We start from the raw sequence: 22534 nt of genomic DNA on the forward strand, positions 1-22534 counted from the left end.
GGCTGGGTTAGACGGACAAAAATCCCCTAAATCAGCACTCTGAAAGTGAAGACTATTGGAAAGCAGCTGAGTACACCAACTAATCTCAACATGCTGTATTTCACTGCTGAACACGAAAACTAAAAAGCACGAAGGGCTGCAAACACATGTGAACACACCAACACTTCAGTACTCCTTTTCTTGATTTCAAATAGATTTTTGGTGATGTAGAAGGAAAAAGAAGCAAAACATTTGCCTCTGTCCAAATACTTTTGGAACTATACCGCCTTGGTTAATTAGTAAGTAGGTCAACAAGTGTTTTACCTAACCGAGAAAGACTCTGTTTAGACTCCAGACGCCACTTGTAGTTCCTAGGAGACCCTTATGTACCCCCCTCACATTTATCACATATTTCCAGTGGTTTCCAGAGGGCTCTGGATCTTTCTGGCAGGTGGGATCGTGCCCACATTCCCATCAATGTTTTTAATTTTCCATGAAAAGGTCTCGGGGCCTCAAACACGAGAGCAGATGGAGACACGATGAGCAGGATTTTAATTACAGATGACAGGTGTGTGTGTGCTTGAAGTGGTTTTTGATAACAGAATGAGTATTTACATAAAGAGAACCCCCTCTCTCTCTCTCTCTCTGCTTCTCATTCTCTCCTTACCTCACTTGCCCTCACTCACCCATTCTGTTAAGAGCATTTACATATCTGAGGGCACACATCAAAGAGCAAACCTCTTCCTTCCAAATCAACCTCCTGTGTGTGTGTCTGAGGTTTATTTACTGAATACATCAGAGGACACACGTCTCCATTATTATCCCTGCTTCTGTTTAACATAAATCTGTTCAACCCTGGTGGCATGAAAATGAAACATCTCAACACACATGAGCTGAAGAAACTAATCTTTAATGTTGAAATATACAGAAAAATGACCAGATACTCGTTTTTATTGCTTTTACATTCATTTAGAGGTAGATCAGGTAATATTAAACTACAAACAAAGCATCAGACCATCAGGTTTCCCAATGTTAAAGACACATTTAGACCTTAGGGAAGTTCACACTTGGGAGTTTAAATTGAATTTTAAAAAACAAACATTAAAAAAAAAAACTGCAGAAAACTTTTTGGTGATTCAGCCGTAGTGTCTAGTTATAGAATTACATGTACTGAATAAATAACTTTGTGAATGTGAAGCCTGCAGTTCCTCTAATGTCCACTAGAGTGACTGTGTTAAAACATCTGACTTTACAAGACAAACAAACATATTTACACCCTGCTACAATAAAGGTTTTGAACCCTATAGCTAATTCCCCTCTTCTTAACAACTCTAAGGGAGGGTGAATTTTTATAAGTCATCTGTTTAAATTATATTAAGGTTTAAAGTTTGCATTATTGGGGCGTGGCCTCTTTGACTGACAGGTGGATGATGACACAGACGGCTAAGCTTCACCTCAGCTAATTGGAGTTCCTGAATTGGACCCCTGGACCCTGTTTATGTTGTTGGAGCATTTTTATTGTGATTATAAGACAAAAAAAATACAGATTCCTGATTGGCTGACCAGATCCCAATAAACGATATATTTAAGTGTGGGACAAAGTGTTAAAAATGCTGGGAGGTAATCCAATATATGTGAATGCAATTTTCCCAACTCTTTTTTAAGTAAATATAATAAGATTTAAAGGGCGCTCATGTGATAGTCTTTACATACTCCTGCTGTTCCAACTGAAACTGTGTGTGGGTGTCAGCAGTGATGTATCCATAGATTATGTCAATAAAAAGTATACCAGAGTTTAGCTATTTTTAGTCAGTTGTGGCACAGCATACTGTGTCACTTCACACCAGACTTGCTTCCGTGCAAAATCAAAACAACTACAACAAAAACACTATTTATCAGTATATACTGACACTCCATTTCATTTGTGGTGGTTCCAATCATAATCACTAAAATGTGAAAATCTTATGACTTTCTGGTAATTTGTAACATTCACAACATTAAACAGGCTAATCTTTATTTGACACATATAAAAAAGCCTTCCCTTGATATGCACTGGGTAAAAGCCACACTTTAGAAAAAGTGCAGAAGAAGTCAAAATGTGAGCCAGATGTGGGACAATGAATAAAAGTCTCAATTAAAGAGAGAGATCTGGTCTGACTGCCCAAGAAGTCATTAATCCAGCTTTGGATAGTTCAATTACTCTAAGTTACTCAGCAGTAATTACAACATAAAGTATCAGAGTGGGTGTTGTGGGGTTTTACTGTGTTGTGGGCTAAACGCAGTCCCCATAGAACCCGCTCAAGTTCGGAGCTCGTCTTCATTGTGTCTCTCATTACGCCGTCTTTTCCCGCTTTTAAACCAGTTTTTGGTTGTTTGTGTCGTCTCCTTTCAGATCTGACCTCCTGGAAACCTCTGGTGCTTTCAGCCGCTTTTGTCCTCTCCTACCTGAACAGTCACCATATGTTCAGGTCTGAACCTCTGGAACAAGGGTTCAAAGGGGTCCATCAGCCTGAGACCAGAGCAGGAGGAACAGGTTTAACCTTCTGAAACCCAAAGATCTTCACTTCAAAGAAAGTCCTTCCAGACACACTAATACATCCACAACTAAACAAACGACTGTAGACTTTAGGAAAAAATCCTACAACATCCTCTCGTGCGGGGATAAATGACCAGCCTGATCTTCAAGCTTCAAGTGAAGCGTCTCGCTCACCTAAATGTGTCTCGGCACCTCAACTCCACTTAAGGAGGCAATAAACAAGCACTAAAGGGTCTTTTGTTATGTACTTAGAGAATCTAACCCACAACCAGGCTCATATTTAGGGTCATGTCATTCAGTTAGGAACTTTAATTAGCAAATTTAAAAAGTTAAGCAAAAATCTGACTGAAGCCTGAGATCTGCAGCAGATCACAGTTCATATACTGACCCCTGGTGGTGCTGCAGTGACTTCAACCAGACGGCTGGGTTTAAAGGGATGTGAAAAGAGCAGTGAGGTGTTCATATGAGCAGGGAAACAGGGTCTGTTTCTCCCATTTGTACCAGCAGCTAAAAGAGCTCTTCCTAACATGCTTTGTCTTTTATGCATGACGCTCACTTTGTGCTTTAAACAATACCACAGTTTACACCCTTTACACTGTGCAGGTGTCCGTGGAGATGACTTTATTTATGATACCGCATGTCATCATGACCAGAACACCGACCTGTACGCCTGCACTCTGACGCACGGTCAGTCTTGCCTCAACGACGCGTCCTCTGTTCCAGCAGCCAAACGGAGGCGATCCTGCTGGCGTAGATCACATAAGACCAGGACAAAACCACAACTGCCAGCAATACCTGAAGGACGGAGAGAGACTTCATTCAGAAGGACTTCAAACCTTGGAAAGATGGTTAAACGTGCTCTAAGCAGCATTTTTAAACACATTTTGGACAATTGAATCTGTGCCATGAAGAGTTAAAGCAGCTCTGAAGAAGAAAATAATGTCCAACCAGCAAGTTGTACCTAATATATTGGCTGATGAGTGTATAAGACCACACACAACTTTTCTGTGACAAACTCACATGATGCTGACATTCAGACTATGACTGTTTTCCTGTCGTACGTAATAAACAAAAATTGAACCACAATAAACGCACACGATAAAGCAATTTGTTACATGTCGGTAATTTTGTGTTTTCACAATCAAACAGGCATTCCAATGTTCTACGTGTTCTATTTTTATGAAAGATGTGAGTGAAAATTTTTATGCATTTATTTTGGGTCTTTATGATGTTAAATGTCAGCTTGTTAGTGTCTTCCTCGCTAGCTTTATTGTTTCCAGGCTGTAGCTTGTTGCTAACGGTTACCGCTTCTAGTCCCGGTGACTGAGAAGCGCGCTCAAAACGAATAAAGTCAATAGAATAAATAAAGCAAATTTACCGCGGAGTAAATCCGGTCCAGAGCCCGTCTGCTGAGTGCCTCCATCTTCTGTTAAAAACTAAACACAAACGCCGCCTCAGTTTAGTTTGTTTACGGTTCTTCTTCTTCGACTGCTGCTGCTTCTTCTTGGATTTCCGGCAGACTCAACAAAAGGCGTATTGCTGCCCCTTCAGGTCCTTCAATCAATCAACAGGAGATGTCAAATAAAAAAATCAAATAAATTAGATAAATAGAATAACGGATGGTTATAATAGGTTATAAAATAATAGGAATATAACATTTTTTTAAAAAAATGTATGCTATTTTTATATAAATATATACAAATAAAATCAAATACTATGTAAATATCAATCTAGAATGCTACCTCAGCTGTACGTACAGTAGACAGCAGTGAGTGTGCAATTGCATGTGTGCAAACAGAGGAATATGGATGGAGGTAAAACAAGTTTACAAACTCCTGTCAGGTGTTTAGGAGTCTGATGGCAGGAAGAAAGAGTTCTTCAGTCACACACTTCTACACCTCCAGCATGAGGCTGGGAGTGTGAACACAGTTTGTTGGTAGTGAGTAGGGTCTTTAAGGGAGGAGCCAGGTATCCTGTGGACTCTGCAATGGTAGATAGAAATGTAAAGGACCTTCTTTTTCTTTCTTTTTGCAGCCTAATATTGGCCTCTGTCCCCATGAACAGAGATCAGATTCAGGCAAATGCTTGTTAGTGTGCAAACTACTTTACTGAGAATTCAGGGGCGGTGTAAGAAATGACTGTAACTCATGAATAGTTGTTGTTAAACATCTTAAATTTAGGCTAAAGATCAGCACTACACAGCAAAATCTCCAGTGTTAAATTAACACTAGAGAGTGTCTATATGGGTCCACACCTCTGAGTGTTAAATACAACACTGTTGAGTGTTAAATTAACACTTTTGACAGTGTTATATGTTTAAAAGTAACCTAGTCAGTTTTGAAGATTAACAATGGCTAACACTGAGCAGTGCTGATTTTCTAACACTGGAATATTTCTAACATTTTGAGTTATTTTCCAGTGTTAGAAAATCAGCACTGCTCAGTGTTAGCCATTGTTAATCTTCAAAACTGACTAGGTTACTTTTAAACATATAACACTGTCAAAAGTGTTAATTTAACACTCAACAGTGTTGTATTTAACACTCAGAGGTGTGGACCCATATAGACACTCTCTAGTGTTAATTTAACACTGGAGATTTTGCTGTGTACAGTAGTCCTGCAGTTGATTTCAAATATAGACTGGGGGTATACAAGTCATCTAGATTGCACTTATCAACATTCTTCTTTCCAATACATCCACTATCCCTCCTGCACACATGCACAATCTCAGCCTTGATCCTCGCTAACCCAAGTGGGATAATATGCCTACTCCCCGGAGAGTCTTCTTCTCTTGCTCTGAAGTGATTTTTCTAATCATGAAAACGATCTTGTGATCCCCTATGGGCTCAAATTGTGGTTATAAATATTTTGTACTTGTAAATCAGTTTTGTACTTGTAAATCAGGATTTGTATGTGTAAAAAGAATTTGTGTGTGTGTAAAAAAGATTTGTATGTGTAAAAAGAATTTGTGTGTGTGTGTAAAAAAGATTTGTATGTGTAAAAAGAATTTGTGTGTGCGTAAAAAAGATTTGTGTGTGGACTTAGCCAAAAAATACATGAGAAAGTCTGCACTCAAGTTTCAAGTTACAAGTACGAATTTTGACCCTATTTTTCTTCCTTTCATCTGATTGGCCATGTCATGTCAATCACAAATTTAACTATCCAATCAGAGAACAGATGGGTCCACACACAAATCTTTTTTACACACATACAAATCCTGATTTACAAGTACAAAATATTTATGACCACAATTTGAGCCCATAGATCCCCCCGTGCTGTCCCTCACACCCTGTGCTGCAGATCGCATTCAGAATCCTCGTACCATCACCCCACCCAACTAGGTGGCAGTGATAAACTGATTGTGGGGGCTGACCACAGAAGAAGAGGAAGAAAACTCGACTGTCATTGTATTTCCCATCATCCATCGCGGCGTTTTTCTCGTTCCAGCTGTGAGGAGCGTCGCTTCTGAGGACAGTGACAGGCAGATGTGTGTGTTTCTCACAGCAGTCGGTTTCTAAACGGATCGATACAGTGTGTGTCCGGGGCCATCGCTGAGCTCGCTGACGGCGGATGCCGCTGAAAGCGCGGAGCTCGACCCGGAGGAGGAGAAAGAATCCGGATGAGGAGCAACCCGCGGAGCCTGCTGCTTCCTCAGCTCGGGTACGAAGCTAACAGTGTTAGCATGCTAACAGGCTGGGGGAAGCCGTCTGTTTGAACCCGGCTAGCTTTGGTTAGCATGTTGGTCGGGTAGCAACCTGGGGGGCATCGGTCCTGCTAGAATATGTTGTAAGTAATAAAATAAACAGGATAATGTTTTAAAACATCATTGTTGTTATGGAGAAAGAATTAAAGAATAAAGCCAAGTAATTAAACGCAGATTTTTATAATGACCGTAGAAAATAACAAATGTGGGCTAAATGCTAACAGGCAGAGAGCTTCTTTTAGCCAGAGATAGCATGTAGGGTTTTTAAGCAACGATGAGCATCCCTAGCTTGAAAATCTTTAAACAAAAAAACATATTTAACTTAAACAATTAGATTTTTCGCGAATAATCTTTGCAAAATTAAAGGTCTTTATAGAATTTATAGAATTAAACCAAATGGAAGGCTTAGGCAACAGCTAGCTGGTGTGTTAGCAGGCTAACAAACTCAGGGGAGTCCTTCCGTGTCGGTAATTGGGTGAATAATTAGAATAATAATCAGTGTTAATATTTACACAACTGTGTGAAGGGTTTCCACAGATGAAGGGTTAAACAGCCGGATGATTTAAACAAACAGAGGCTCTGACAGGTGCAAAGTGTTTACCGCAGTGTTCAATCCTGACTGTGAGCTTCAGTTAGTCAGTGTTAGCACGCTAACATAGTGGCGACAAGGAGCATCAGTGAAGTATAAATCTTTAAAGTACAGCACCACAAGAGGGGCTTTGATTTACGGTTAAGTTATTTTTCAATAAAAAGTCAAATATAAAAGCAGAAAGTCAAATGGGTAGCGAAATTTAAAGAGTGACAAAGAAGCAGTAGCTGCTAGCTGTGTTGGTGCCACAGCTTTCCTGTGTTTTTAGATCAAAGTGAAGCACTGGGGAGCCATGTGACCTGATTAATTTGTAATCCAGGACTTTGTTGTTGTTCTCAGCAGGTGTCATTTCACCTGTACTCAACAGTTCTGAATCCTGAAAGCTGAATAAGGACACATTTCTTCCTGCATTGTTTGTTTTCAGGTGATGGCACCGACGCGAATGAAGCTGCGCGTTCGCCGCCGTGACAATCCAGCCGCAGGTGCTGCTGGACGTGGCGCTGCGCTGGAGGAAGATGAAGAGCAGAGGAGTCGAGAGAGTGGCAGCAGGAGGAAAAACGCTAGCAGATCTTCTACTGCGGCCACATCCTCCTCGTCCTTGTCTCCACCCGCGTCCTCTGCCTCAACGTCAGCACGCCCCCATCTGATGGCAGCAGAGGAGGCGTCGCCTGACTCCAAGTGCCCCATCTGCCTGGACCGTTTCAACAACTTGGCATTCCTGGACCGCTGCAAGCACCGCTTCTGCTTCCCGTGCATCCAGGAGTGGTCTCACAAAAAGCCAGAGTGTCCGCTTTGCAAGCAGCCCTTTGCCTCAATCTTTTACCGGAACCAAGCTGAGGATGACTTCAAGGAATATACGCTGCGCTCAGCGCCCCCCAGCAGCAGCGTGGCCGCTACTGTGGCAATGGTGGCAGCGATGGCGTCGGCTGCAAGAAGCAGCCATCAAATGAGGCTAATGCTGAGACGGCACCGGGTGTCAGAGGCTGGCGAGACAACTACAAGGAGGCGGCGGAGGGAGAGAGGGGCCAGAAGGGCGGAGGAGAGGGCAGGGAGTTGGGAGTGGTACCTCGATTCCCCTCCCCTTCCACTCCCTCCTCTTCCTCACCCTCCAGTCGTTGCTGAGGACAGTGAGGATGGGGAGGAACAGAGGATAAGAGGAGGCGCTGATTTGGTGGAGCGCGGTGTGATATTTGAAGGACTAACAGGCCTTGGAGGGGCAGTGGCACCCATTGCCCCCAATGACCGGGCATCACGGCGACTGATGACTCGCTTAGCGGCAAGGCAGCGTTTGCAGCGTGAAGGTGGAACCGTGCGCCGACTTAGGGAGAGAGAGACGGTGGCTTTTCGCCGTGGACTCTATCGCTGTGGCATTCGGGTCCGTGGGGTTGCCGGAGTACACGGCAATGAGGGACAGCGTGACATCACGGCAGATAGCTTCCGTCGGAACCCTGCCCACTTGAACAGGCTCCGCCCCTGGCTGCGGAGGGAGCTCACGGTGCTGTATGGCTCGCACACCTCGTTGGTTGACATCGTTCAGCGCATCATCATGGCAAGGCTCGCCCGCCATGGCCTGGAGAATACACCCAACATAGAAGAAGAGCTGCGGCCATTCTTGCTGGCACGCACTGAGCACTTCCTGCATGAGCTCATCAGCTTCGCCCGCTCGTCGCTCAGCCTGGAGAACTACGACCTGCAGGCGGTGTACGAGCCACCGGACGCTGCAGTGGAACTGGATGGGATGAGCAGCTCGTCCGATGGCAGCTCTGTCATCGCCATCTCCGAGGGGGAGGATGAAGAGAGGGGGGCAGGGGGAGGGTCCGAGGAGAGGCTGGGGAGGGAGGTGGGAGCTCAAGATGACCCCATCCAAACAGCGAGTGTCCTTAGCCTTTCGGGTTGGGACGATGAAACCCCAGGCCCCTCCTACTCCACCACCGAGCCTTCATCTTCGTTCAGTCCTGCCCTGCCGGAGGCAGCCAATCAGGATGGAGGAGAAAGGCAGGGAGAAGAGGATGAGTGTCTCATCGTTGGGTACAAAAAGCCAATTGCAGAACGGACGCCAGAGTTGGTGCAGCTCTCCTCTGACACAGAAGAAGAGGAGGTAGAGAAGAAGAAAGAGGAGGAGGCTCCTCCTCCCCCCTCTGCAACACCTCCCCTCTCTTACCTACCAACGATCCCTCCCTCCACATCAGGTACTTACAGAGAGGAGCAGGACAAGGGGCAGAAAATTGGCGAGGAGGCAGGACAGCCCTCACGTGCACGCTCATGGTCAGGGAGCTCTGGTCGGAGCAGGAGCTCTGTGTGCACACTCAGCCCGGCGACGCCTGGAGAGACTGAGCGGCAGCAGGAGATGGGGAGCTGGAGAGACAGGAAGTCCACCAGTGAGGCAGCAAGAGAGAAGAGGAGGAAGAGAAGGCAAGAACGCAGCAGCAACCAGCACAGGAAAAGTGGCACTCTGTTCAACCCAAATCGCTCCATTTATCCCGCCATGATGCGGCACCGCTCCTCGCCTCCGTTTGACTCCAGCGCTGACTCCAGCTCCCCGCCGTCGCCCAGCCCGCCGGACTCCAGCTGGGAGTACCCCTGCGCCCAGGTGTCCCCTCTCACCTCCTCCGCCTCTTCACCATCCCTCTCCTCGTCCTCACCACGTCCTCCCCCACCACCACCGCGGACGCCACCGACGCCCACGCTGTCCCCCAGCGACAGCGCTCATCACGGAGAGAAACCCGGCGGGAAAAGGAAATGCAAGAGCCGCCACCTGGACAACAATGTCAAGGATCCCACGTGGAGGCCGAGCGGCAGTGGCAGTATTCGCAAGGAGAAGAGGAAAGAGAGGAGGAAGAGGAAGGAGCGAGACAGAGGAAGGAGAAGGGAGAGGCACAGGCGGGCGAGCAGTGGCTACGGTGGCGAGAGGTAAGAGGCCACTGGATTTATTATTATTAGACTTTCCAGAAGAGTGTAAATTATCAGTGGTCTATTATTGACTGTTTTTGACAAATTTTGATTTGCAGGATAAGCCGGTTTCACCCACCACCCTCACCTCTGATTTGGGTTTCATTTGACTTGTACCGTATTTTTCGGACCATAAGGCGCTCTGTCGATGAACGGGTCTGTTTTCATACATAGGGCGCATTAAGCGAAGCGAAACAAAACAGTCAGATAAGTCAAACTTTACTCAACTCATTCTTCTTGATTCCTCCACAATTGATTCATTAATGTTGAATTCTTTGGCAGCTGCTCTATTCCCATGTTGTTGCAGTATATTAATGACTAACCTCGTATTGTGGATGGATTATCTCAGTTATTCTCCTGACTGAAGTTTGATCCATTTACAGCATCCTGCCATACGAGTGCATTTGTCCCCAACCATTGGGAACCCTCACATTAACTTTTACCGAGTGGGGGAAAAAAGTTAGCGTTCATCCTCCAGCTTCACTGCGTTTGTTATGCTAACATAGCTGTGTCGCTAGCGGTCATGTAGCACATCATTATATACCAGCTAGCCCAACTTCAGTAACCCTACAAACGTCACTGCTGTTTAGTTTTTTGTCTTCATTTATGTTGGAAGTGATAGCAGAGCTGTACGTTTACATTTTTTTCAGAAATCTCTCAGTCAGAACATGATATATCGTGTTTCACCTGTCTATTTCCACCTTGCAATGTTAGTGATGACGTCCAATTCCAACTGCAACAGTTATAAGACAGGCATTATATCCAGTAATGCAGCCTAAGTTTAAGGACCTGCAAACGGTGACATCACCGCAGCTCTGTAACATTTACACCAAGCTTTGTAAACATAAGGCTCGGGGTCCAGAATCGGCCTGACAAAGAAGAAAATGTCAAGGAAATAACTTTTGTATTTCTGTCTGTGTTTTTAAACATTTTACAGCTTTTCCTAAAGATAAAGACCTCTCCTGATAGCTACCCCTAAATAATTTAGCAATAATAATACAAGAAATGAAAAGTGACTTCTTTGTTTGTTTGTTTGTTTGTTTTTTTAAATGGATCCACAGTGGGTGGGGGGATTTTCTTCAAATTAACAAAAAGGTTGTTTTAAAATCACAGGACAGTGCTGTGAGTGAAAAACTTGAGCTACTAAGTTTTTCGGTAATTTGACACATTTATTTTGCCGACTGAAGCTACCACAAAGCGCGACTTGCACAAGCAGACATGATGTCACTGGTTGTACGGTGAAACTAAGAAACATTTCCTACCTGGGATGTTGCCTGTTGGTTCTCATCGTTTTGACCTTTTGTGATTTTCAAAATCATGTAAATGAATTCCCCACAGAGGATGTGATTTTGAACCCATAAATATTAATGTAAAAGCGTTCCCGCAGGCCAGTGGTGCCTAGCAACATTGTTTATACATTTTGATGTGCTGGGTGCTTAAACGTGAGCCAGAGCTAGCTAGATCTGATTGATAGGTAAAAAGAAGAAGCAAGTGTTGAGGTTTTGAAAATTGTTATCTTTGGCTAATCACTAAGCTGCAGCTCTTTATTCAGGGGACGATGCACGAAAAATGAACCCTTTACCACGAGAGATCAGCATGAACGTTTTCCTCTTTATTCTGGAAACAGACAGAGTTGTGTTGTATTTTCTTAAGTTTAAATGAACCTCAGTCTAATATTAATGTTTGGGATTTTCTTTTCAGCAATGAAAAGGCTTCATGTTCGCGTATTGTTTCTCCTCTTACTGTTGATTTCTTTTTTTAGAGTCGCTTTCCTGACTCTAAAACTGTCAGCTGAAACATCTCACCAGCTGTTTGGGTGTGAAGTGCTCAGCTCAACAGATGAGGAAGACCTCTCAATAGCTTCCTGTGGTTCAGGTGTTTTAATGACGTTTCCAGAAGTTGCTCACTCCATGCTCTCTCTCTGCAGCAGCCGGAGGTCCAGACAAGACCGCAGCCCCAGCGTGGAGATCATCTACGAGGGCACCATCACCGCCGACGGGGCGCAGCCTCATTCCCACAAACGGCGCCGGAAACGTCATCGCAAGGCTCAGCACAGCAGGTACGAGGTGTCACACTGCTGGGAGGGGAAAAAAGCTTTGTTTTAGCACGTTACACAAATTCATACAGCTGACAGTAATTAACACGTAAAGAAGAGTCTGAGACGAAGCGAAGCGGTCGTCACCTGATTAACTGTGAAATCAGTTATTTTAAATGAACACAGTGATGAAACACTTCTGTTGATCATTATCAGGTGTACCGTTTGCACAGGTGATATCAGTTATTGAATGTGAGATGTTACACATCCACTCTACAAGTCTTTGTCAATCCCTGCATCACACTTTGCTCACAGACGGGGAACAGAGACGCTATTTAGAAATTACAGGCTGCTACATTTCTGCTGCTACATTTCCAGCCTAAAGGTGGATTTTTCTGCCTGTATTTCTCTGGTTTGTTTAGGATATATTACTTTCTTTCAAGGGGGGGGCCTAAGGGTACATCTTTCGCCATCTTACAATGCTGTGATTGCAGCCATTCCCCAACTCTCTGTGAATGGTACTCATGGCCATTGATCAGTGGTCTTTGATCAGTGGGTTTTGGTCAGTGGTTGTTGATCAATGGTCATGAGAATTTGCATAATTATGATTAAGGAACTGACCTCCCAGCCCATTGTTCCTTCAGTGGGCTGGTTTCAGTCATTATGCAAATGTACTGTTTATAACAGGGGTGGGCAATTCCAGGCCCCGAGGGCTGGTGTCCTGCAGGTTTTAGATCTCACCTTGGGTCAACACACCTGAATCACATGATTAGTTCGTTACCAGGCCTCTGGAGAACTGCAGGAGCTAATTTAGCCATTTAAATCAGCTGTGTTGGTTCAAGGATACATCTAAAACCTGCAGGGACACCGGCCCTCGAGGCCTGGAGTTGCCCACCCCTGGTTTATAAGATTTGGGGAAACCTGCAGTCAGCTGAGACTGAAGAAGTCACTTGGATGAGTGACGAAACGTTTCTCCCACAAAACGCTACATCCAGATGAACAGAATCAGTTTTTGGAGATTTACTTTCCTGGATTATTGAGAATGCATCAAGACATTACTTTCTTCGTTAGTCCAAAAGTGATCTGCTGCACTGCGTCTTCTCTTAAAGGGAACCCCGGCTATTAAGACATGTTTGCGTTAAAATATGTACTGTGCTTTCAATAACACATGTGGTATTAAAATACGCCAAATGTTTTCCTTTTAAGCACATTTTATATAAAACCATTTACCAGTAGGCCGCCATTGTTATTTACTTCTCAATGCACTCTGGGTAGTGACGTCATATGGTTGCACCGCATTGAGTTCACAGTTAGCAGTGCACTGGAAATGGCTTCTGTTCAACCTTTCCAGTTTGAACCAGATCAAACCGAGAGAGCAGATGAAAATAGTCAACAAGTACTTAAGTTTAGATGAAGATGAAAACAATCCGTCACACGAGGACGAGAGAGTGAGGGAAAACTACTGGTGTCTATGCGGCTACTGCTTGCCAATGGCAACGGCGACTGAGAAGGTTTGTTGTAAAGTACCAAAACTTTTTGAAGCCGTTTGTCTTAATCCAGATGTTCTTTGGGCAGCCATGATCGGTATCTGGTCGTTAAGTGATGACGTGATGAATCCTACTTCCGGGCCTAAAGTAGCTGCGTTTAATATGGCTTTTGTGTTGCTAACATGTTTAATGTTTTTGTATTTTCTTCTATTTAATCTCAAAAAGCTCCTAAAACAGTCAGTGATCACTGTTGACCTCCCTCGGCTTTTATTACCGCTAATCATTTATTTAAGCTCAGTTTTTAAAACCTTAGGATGTAACTACAGCCCAGCCCATGCAGCAGTATATGAATGACTAACCTCGTATTGTGGATGGATTATCTCAGTTGTTCTCCTGGCTGAAGTTTGGTCATTTTACAGCATCCTGCCATGCGATTACATTTGTTCCTGACCACCGAGAACACTCACGTTAACTTTTATCAAGTGGAAAAAAAGTTAGCTTGTTTATATTATGCTAACATAGCTGTGTCGCTAGCAGTCACGTAGCACATCATTATATACTAGCTAGCCAAACTTCAGTAACCCTACAAACGTCACTGCTGTTTAGTTTTCTGTCTTCATTTATGTTGGAAGTGATAACAGAGCTGTCCGTTTTAATTTGTTTCCACAACCCAGCAGTCAGGACATGCTATATTGTATTTAGATAGAAGCTAGCGAGCTAACTTCCTGCTAACTTCTAACTCAGTTAATGTCATAAATTCCGTTTTCATGGATGCCTGGATGTTAAACTCAATTGTTACACCTGGTAGAGCAGAACGCTGATCATTTTATTAAAGATGAAAGACTTTAGACAGTTTTTCAACTCTCAGTAATGCCATAGTGATCGTTTGATATATGGACCTGCAGCGGAGTTTAGGCCCAGACACGGCTAGTGACGTCAGACTTAACGACCGGATTTCCACCCTGCAATGTTAGTGATGACGTCCAATTCCAACAAAGTGCCAGCAGCAGCAGTATTATACTGCAACAGTTGTAACACAGGCATTATATCCAGTAATGCAGCCTAAGTTTAAGGACCTGCAAACGGTGACATCACCGCAGCTCTGTAACATTTACACCAAGCTTTGCAAACATAAGTCCTCTGTTCGTTAGCGTTCGTCCTCCAGCTTTACTGTTTATATTATGCTAACATAGCTTGTCGCGCTAGCGATCACGTAGCACATCATTATATACCAGTTAGCCCAACTCCAGTAACCCTACAAACGTCGCTGCTGTTTACTTTCCTGTTGTCATTTATGTTGGAAGTGGTAGCAGAGCTGTACGTTTTAATTTGTTAAATAAATCTCTCAGTCAGAACATGGTATACTATATTTAGATGGAAGCTAGCAAGCTAATTACCTGCTAACTTCTAACTCAGTTAATGTCATAAATTCCGTTTTCATGGATGCCTGGATGTTAAACTTAATTGTTACACCTGGCAGAGCAGCCACACTGATCATTTTATTACAGATGAACAAATTTATACAGTTTTTCAACTCTCAGTAATGCTGCAGTGATCATTTGACTTTTGCAGAGGAGTTTGGGCCCAGACATGGCTAATAACGTCAGCCTCAAAGACCAGATAGTGCTGGTCTACCAAGTCATAACCAGGTCACTAATAGGCAAGTTAATTAATACGGTTGCTACACTTTAAAAAACAAAACAGGTTAGCTGAACGAAAGCACCGACAGAAAACTGCCAACAACCAATACACGTCCTCGTCCCAGAATGCATTGTGTGCGAAAAAACATGGCTGCTCCCACGGCTCCAAAATAGTTTTAAACAACAAAGATTTAATGAATAACAAAAAAATTGTAGTTATTCTCAAGTATGTTTTTATGTAGTGGAGATCATTTGTAACATATTTAGAGTAACTTGTCATAATAGTCGGGGTTCCCTTTAATCACATTTCCTTTGTCCTCAATGAAAGCTGGAGGAAAGATGTGACCAGTGTTGGAGAGTAACGGAATACATGTGCTGGTATTATGTATTTAAAATACAAAATATGAGTAACTGTATTCCCTAACAGTTACCGTTTAAAAAGGTGGTATTTAGAATACAGTTACTTTGTTGAAATAAATGGATTACACAGCAATCTTTTCCTGTTTCATATGTTAGGCTATGCTCTCTCTGTTTTTGGTAATTCCACGCCGGTGGAAACCCGAACAAAACACGCATTAGCAGGCTCTAATGCCTGTGTCTCAATCTCACGGCCCATGTCACCTCTACTTGCGAAAATTATTACTCTAAAAATTTAATATCAAGGCAATAGGCAGAGTGTTACAGGCATAGCCCTAAAGAATGTAGCCTCATGGGCAGTTTAGTCCATGCTGCAGGGAGAATGGACTGCCATACCTGTTGTGTGCAAAAAAGGAGAGTTGAAAAGTACAAGTTGTCACCGAGCAGAAACAGGAGCTGGAAGCATGTAAATATAATAATAACCACTGCATCCAAAAACAGTGCCTGACAAGTCCAGTTGTAAGTAAGCTATTAAGACTTGACTGTACACGGTGTTCATGTGAAACAATAAGTTCCAGTGGAGTAGCATTTCAACGCCTCTCTCTGTCTCTCACTAGCAAAGTTGACCCAGACAAAAAGTAAAGCTATTTTTCGGCTACGAGCCCGACACGGAACCCACCGTATTAGTCAGAGGTCCTTTACTACGGTTCGGAGCCGCGGACCTGTTTTATATACGCGCGGAATAGTTTTCTATACAAGATCGCTGCAAAAAGTGCAGCCTTACCTAATGTCCACTCTACTGTTACTCATTTATATTAAAATTTAAATATCTAGTTGGTATTGGTATGGCGAGTAACCTTCAGTAATAGTAATAAATCACACAGCAATAGTACATTCATGTATTTGGGTCATTAATATACTGCAACAACATGGGAATAGAGCAGCTGCGAGAGAATTCAACATTAATGAATCAATGGTACGGAAGTAGACAAGGCAAGAAGAATGAGTTGAGTAAAGTTTGAGTGACTGACTGACTGTTTTGTTTTCCCTTAATGCGCCTTATAATCCGGTGCACCTCATGATCTGAAAAATACGGTAATTTTTAAGGTTGCAGCAGCGTGGCGTTCAGAGTTCAGCTGTTTAAGGGTCAACATCAGGTTGTAGCGTGTAACGGATAGTAAACATTAACATCATCTAACACTTAGCAGGTATTTTGTTTGTCTCTGGGAATTTTGTGATGTCATTATCTCTTTTCCTTTCATGAATGATGCTTCAATGTATCCTCTGCTAAATGAGGTAAATAAGGAAGCATTGAAGCTCCTTTCCTTTGTGTTTAGAGAGTTCATCCATCTCTGATGATGGCTCCACTTCTGTTGCCTTCTTGAGGAAATCTGCCTGTTTGACTGCAGTGTGAATTAAAATTTCATTGGCAGAGCTTCCATCTTTTGTTTCGTTATTAACCTTCAGACACTGTGTCTGCAGAAAAGCTTGATTATAGCCATCTGTGGGGAACATTCACGTAGGTGCAGAGACTGCAATTTTCTTGTCCAATTTCATTTTTGTTTCTGGTGATGCAAACATTATATGAATAGAATCTACTGTTTTGTTCAAAACGTTACTTTAACCTCCTAAGACCCGAACTCTTCCACGACATGCATTTTTAATTTCTCTTTATATTTGGGTATATTGGGGCCTGATGAATGTAAAAACAAAGATTTTTTTTTTTTTACCTTATTTTTGTTTTTAAGAAAAATAAGAGCCACATATGAGGATATTCGTTTCAAATTTTGATAGAACAGTGGCAGTATAATGTCCTCGTAAGTGGATATCAGGCCCATGTAGAGCAAAATTGAGTATTTTAGTCTAAATAACCCAAAATGTGATGTCCACATATGTGGACGGCAGGTCCTAGGAGGTTAATAACAAAAGAAATGGCTGAACTTTACAATTTCCCCAAATAAAACGTCCAAATTTGAGGTTTTTCACCCTGTAAAGCCTGAACAATTAAATAAATGCCAAAAAAAAACCTGTTTGTTGAACCTTTTACTAGGGGAAAAAAAGGAAAATAAATATCATTTTGCAGATACAAATTTTAATTTAAATGAATAATTTTTGCTATTTGTGCAGATGGTTTCTTAAAAGTTTTATTTGGGTTTTTCACAGAACTTCAGATACGATACACATTACAGGATTAAATAAGTATTATTTGTAAGCTTCGTAAGTACAGTAGAAATTTCCAGGAAAAAAAAGCAGTTTTAACCTCGGCTAAAAATTGACACAAACTCAGTTTTGTGTTTACTGCAGAGCTAAAATGTGTTCACCAGTCCAAAAAATGTCATGTGGGTATCTTCTGCACTAATAAGGCTATAAATGCTCACAAATGCTGAATAAAATCTTTAATAACGTTAAGATTTTTACCACAATATGTACTTCAGGTGGGATTGATCTATGTATTGATCCCTTTGTAGAAGAACACCATTATTGATAACAGAAGACTCAAGTGATGAGGGTTGTTGCTGTTATACTCGTGCTGATTTTATTCCTTTGTCTTTCTCTCTGTCAGCTCTCCGGTCATCATCACCCTGGACAGCGACAGCACCCACGACGACGCCAACAACAAAAATAGCGGCAGTATCAGCAGCAGCCCGCTCAGCAGCCAGCAGACCGTCGACTTCTCAGACCTTCCTCCGCTTCCATTGGTGCATTCGGCCAGTGTGGGCGGCGTTTTGGACGCTGAAATCGGAGAGCTTCCCGTTGACATTCTGGACCGAGGATACGATGGGTCGGACACAGAGCTGGCAGGCCGTTCCAAGGCAGCTAGACTGATCGCCATTGACAACAGCGATCACGAGGTGGACGTGGAGAACCTGGATGTTGATGTAGAAGGACCAATCAAAGCAACAGATCCAAAGACACCCAACGCCGACAGTCACAGAAACATGGGCTCTGTGAGCGTGGGCTCTCGACCAATGGGAGACCAGGATGCTGCCCGCGTAATGACGGATCTTCTTCATAAAAGACATACTGAAGCTTCAACCTCTGACAGCCACCTCTTGGCCTCCATCCTAAGTGACCTGGACAGGATCGCTGCACCTAAACGTGAAGCCCCGTTGGACATTGACGCCAGCTGCTCCCCAGACTCCAAAAAAAGGCGCGACCGAGATCCATGTGGCGTTAGTCAGGCTCATCAACAGCAGGACAGCTGGAAATCCACTTTCCCTGAGGAGCAGCCGGTCCAGAATCAGGACGCTTCGTCCATAAACTCGCCATCTCCACTCAAGCAATGGAAGGAGGGGAGGGATGCCCCTCCGCTCCTCAGACAGGCCAGCCCGGTTCGGTCATACAACAGGAACACGCCGCCACCACTAAAACACAAAGATGCTGGGAGTCCACGCCGCTCCCCTATCTTTAACAAAGACCTCCACTCAGATCACACCTCTGCCGGACCAATTCTGCATAGTTTAAATCCCACCGACTCCTGTTCGCCCGCGAAGCTGCCCGACGACAGCGAGTCCATCCCGCCCATTTCTACACTGAAGAGACATCTGACCAGCACGTTCGCACTGAGCAGCAAGCCGGCCAACATGAGCAGCGTTTCAGCTGCTCTCTCTAAAGTCCGAGCACTGACCACTGACTTTGATCACTCCGGTCACAAACCTCCTGTCGCTCCCTCTTCCTCTTTTGCGTGTGATTCGACTCCCACGGGTTCTCGTTATTACTCCTTAAACTCCTCAGCTTTACATTCCACCAGGGAGAGCACGATGGGAATATCTTCCATCCTCTCACCCGTCGACTTAAATCCTGTGAATTCTTCATCGGACATTGATTTCCACTCAGCTGCTGGCTGGTCCAAAGAGAAGCCAGCTCCTGCTCACTCTACCTCCGCCAGCTGCAGGAATAAGACTCACAACTCCTTCTGGGCATCACCCGTTGACTTTCATCGATTCAGCAGTGCTGCTGGAGGGCCCCCGGCACGTAGCGGCATGTACTCAGGAGTCAACTCTCACGACACATCACTTCCTGTTTCTGTTAGTGATTCCAGGACTCAGAATGATGTCTCACCCCCTAACTCCCCCTGTTCCAGTAATCTGACTCTAATTGGCTTGACAACAGCTGCCACGCCGTCCACCGTGAACCTCCTTCCTGTTGACTTCCACTCCTCCAGTCCGGCCTCGGGAGGACGGACAGGCGAGGAGACGGTGTCAGTGGTGAACTGCGAGGGAAAGCCACTCTCGGTGGGTCTTGTTGCACCTGTTAACTTGCATTCGTCTTGTTTGATTGACGGACACTTGAACCACACAGCCTTCTCCTCCTCCTCTACTCCCTCTGAACACAGCATTACACTCAACGCCTCGCACAGAAAGTCCGAACTCGGCATGGACCCGAATCTCTTCCGGCCCCCCAACCACGTTGATCCTGATTCAAAACATAACCTCCCCTCTGACTCTGAGCCTCCACCACCAAAATACGCTCAGAGGGACTTTGAGCCCCACACGGACAATCACATCATCTCGGAGTATAACTCCACTTCTACCACTGACACCCATCCATACGAACGCTCCGCCACGTAGGACACGATGAAACGAGAGATTTAAATGTTCGGAATAAATGTCAGGGACAAACTGTTGCATTATACTTTTGGCATCATTTTTCATGAATCATTTATAAACTTGTGTTTATTCAGAATTTAACTCGAGTACAAACACATTCCTAGTGACTGATTTTCAAGATAAACTTGTTTTCTGAGGCAGCACCAATAAACTGATTGTTTAGACATGAGCACTGTCATGTACTTCTGTATTACTTTTATTATTTTAATCGTTGAGGCAAGCGGGTGAAACCCCCTCCAAACCTCGCTATCAATTGGTTGGGTTTTTTTTTTTTTCCATGTTCAAACTGCTTAAGAAAAAAAAAGTGTAAGGATGAGTCCAGAGTGAAGCGCTCTCAATCACATGTAGTCCACAAAACCGGTAGCTCTAGACTAAAAGTAAAAGACAAGGTGTAAAACTGAACAAAACTGGCCTTTTCAGGGGAATGATGACTAAATTTGATAATGACACTCGGACACATGCTTGTGTAAGTGAGTGGATGTTTGTGCGTTTACATGTTCTGTGTGCAAAAAAAAAATAAAAAATCTGAATAAAAGTTTGGTTTAAAAAAAAAAAAAAAAAAAAAAAAAATCTTTTACAGTAATGTAAAAAAAAATGCTTTCTTTTTTTTACTCAAATGTATGAGCAATGTTGGCAGTGGCTTGTAAAACTGATGGGAGAAAGTAATGACTCATTAAAGCTTTCTGAATCATCATATATTTGAATGGAATTTGGATTTATGTACTGGGGTACATTGCTTAAAATATGTGACATTAGCTTATCGTGGTAACGGATCTTTTTTCTTTTCTGTTTTCAAACCGGTTACACTGGTGTGTTCCTGCGTTGTCTGACAATGAAAAGTAAAAGAAACACAGACCTCCAAATCATTAACTTGCCCACTCCAGCTCCTCTCCCACAGGGGATTTGTAGAAAAGGGCGGCTGCATTTATTTTCACATTAAACATAAAGTACGAACTTACATGGAACAAATTTGACTTAAGATTTTTAAAAAAACCAACAACACGAAATCTGACATGCCTGACAATGAAAGGTAACAAAGACATGCAAGTCATTAACTTGCCCACTCCAGCTCCTACAACCAAATGAAAACAGTAGGGAAGAGGGTTAGCTCAACCCTCCACAACTCCCAAGCTAGCAAAAAAAAGTAGTTTTTTGGGGTGTTTGGGGTCTGGCCCAGTCTAGTAGCAAAATGTGGGGGGGGGTAAAGTCACAAATAGCCACCTGTGCATTTGTGTTCACGGATATGAATCATCGGGTTTTGGGTTTGTTTGTTTTTTTTGCTTTTTATACCAGTCAACAGACTGTAGTTTCAACAGGAAGTGCACATCTGGTCTAAAGTTGCATCATCTTATCATGAAGGCAAAGAAGTGGTAGTCAAAGGAACTTGCAAAGAAAAGCGTCTGGACTTCTTTAAGTTGCTTGAAGACGATTCACCTCTCATCCGAGAAGCTTCTTCAGTTCTAAGGTCAAATGTTGGAGAGTCCCAGATTTAAACCTAGTGGGAGTATCCCCCCACAGAGGGACAAAAGGACCCCCTGATGATCCTCTAATCATCTTAGCCAAGGTGTGAAACTGGGTGTGGGTCCCAATCAGCCAGGGTTTCGGGTGAGCTCATTGTGAAACTTGGCCCCACCTTATCATGCGAATTCCTGAGGTCAGATGGCCCAGGATGTGAGTGGGCGTTAAGGCGTCTGGGGAGGGAACTCAAAACTGGATTAGAGATGGCAGACAGTTGGTGTCGTAAACCACCGCCTCTGTTCAAAGATGGTCGCTCACAGTGGACATAGATGGCTTCTTTCACTCCTCTTTCAAACCATCCGTCCTCTCTGTCCAAAATGTGAACATTGGCATCCTTGAAAGAGTGACCTTTATCCTTAAGATGCAGATGGACTGCTGAGTCTTGTCCTGTGGAGGTGGCTCTTCTATGTTGTGCCATGCGCTTGTGAAGTGGCTGTTTGGTCTCTCCAATGTAGAGGTCTGGGCATTCCTCGCTGCACTGTACAGCATACTAGGGCTGCCACAAACGATTATTTTGATAGTCGACTAGTCACCGATTAATTTTGCGATTAGTCGACTAATCAGATCATCATCCATTGGACGTAAAACTACAGCTTATTGCACCAGCAGCATCTGCTCTTATATAACTATCATTAGCTTACAGCTTTAAGTGTTTAAGGTGCTAACTAAAAATAAAGACAAGATGATAGTTTATTAAATTTTAATGAAATTTGCAGATTGTTTAAGTGAAGTTTAATAAACTCAGCCGTCTGCTCCTTGATATCTAACATATGACGGGACACCGGAGTAAATTCTGGAGCATCTCACACTTCTGATAATCAGCTGTCTGCCTGACGTGTATTCAGCTGTGTAAAAACTATAACTTTGATCTCAGCCAAACCGATTTACTCAGGAACAAATAAAATACTAAAAAAAGCCAAACAATAGCATTTTTAAGTTATCTAAGTGACTTATATATGTTTAACCTGAGTAGCGAAAGACAGAGGTGGGTTTGAAGCCCGGAGTCCGGTGTTCTCACGGCTCTAGTGAGCCTTGCTCCGGCTAGCTATCGAGCTAGTGGGTAACAGACGTCTCTGAAAACGTAGGAGCGCTTTTGAAAATATGTGGTGTCTTGATAAACTGAGCAGATATT

General features: G+C 43.5%; 1 protein-coding gene and 1 long non-coding RNA gene across 2 annotated transcripts; one reads left to right on the forward strand and one right to left on the reverse strand.

Annotated features, from left to right (window-relative positions):
* Window positions 1-873: 873 nt before the first annotated feature.
* On the reverse strand, window positions 874-4026 carry LOC146389989 (uncharacterized). The gene is made up of 3 exons (XR_014799779.1): window positions 3894-4026; window positions 3178-3310; window positions 874-2488 (listed from the first exon to the last, which is right to left on the reverse strand). It is a non-coding gene; the product is annotated as an uncharacterized LOC146389989 (long non-coding RNA).
* A 1897-nt stretch (window positions 4027-5923) lies between these two features.
* toporsb (topoisomerase I binding, arginine/serine-rich b) lies at window positions 5924-20580 on the forward strand. Its single transcript, XM_084923074.1, has 4 exons — window positions 5924-6174; window positions 7231-9716; window positions 11683-11814; window positions 17838-20580. Exons 1-4 carry the CDS (start codon window positions 6085-6087, stop codon window positions 19843-19845), a joined length of 4716 nt encoding a protein of 1571 aa, XP_084779200.1. The 5' UTR covers window positions 5924-6084; the 3' UTR covers window positions 19846-20580.
* Window positions 20581-22534: the final 1954 nt, after the last annotated feature.

The sequence above is a fragment of the Perissodus microlepis genome, chromosome 3 (assembly GCF_051167445.1).
Source record: "Perissodus microlepis isolate ML-2025 ecotype Zambia chromosome 3, ASM5116744v1, whole genome shotgun sequence".
NCBI classification, from domain to species: Eukaryota; Metazoa; Chordata; class Actinopteri; order Cichliformes; family Cichlidae; genus Perissodus; species Perissodus microlepis.

Coding starts and splice junctions, on each gene's coding strand:
- toporsb (XM_084923074.1), top strand. CDS start 6,085: ATGCCGCTGAAAGCGCGGAGCTCGACCCGGAGGAGGAGAAAGAATCCG. Junction 6,175..7,230: donor CTGCTGCTTCCTCAGCTCGG/GTACGAAGCTAA, acceptor GTTTGTTTTCAG/GTGATGGCACCGACGCGAAT. Junction 11,815..17,837: donor CGCAAGGCTCAGCACAGCAG/GTACGAGGTGTC, acceptor TCTCTCTGTCAG/CTCTCCGGTCATCATCACCC.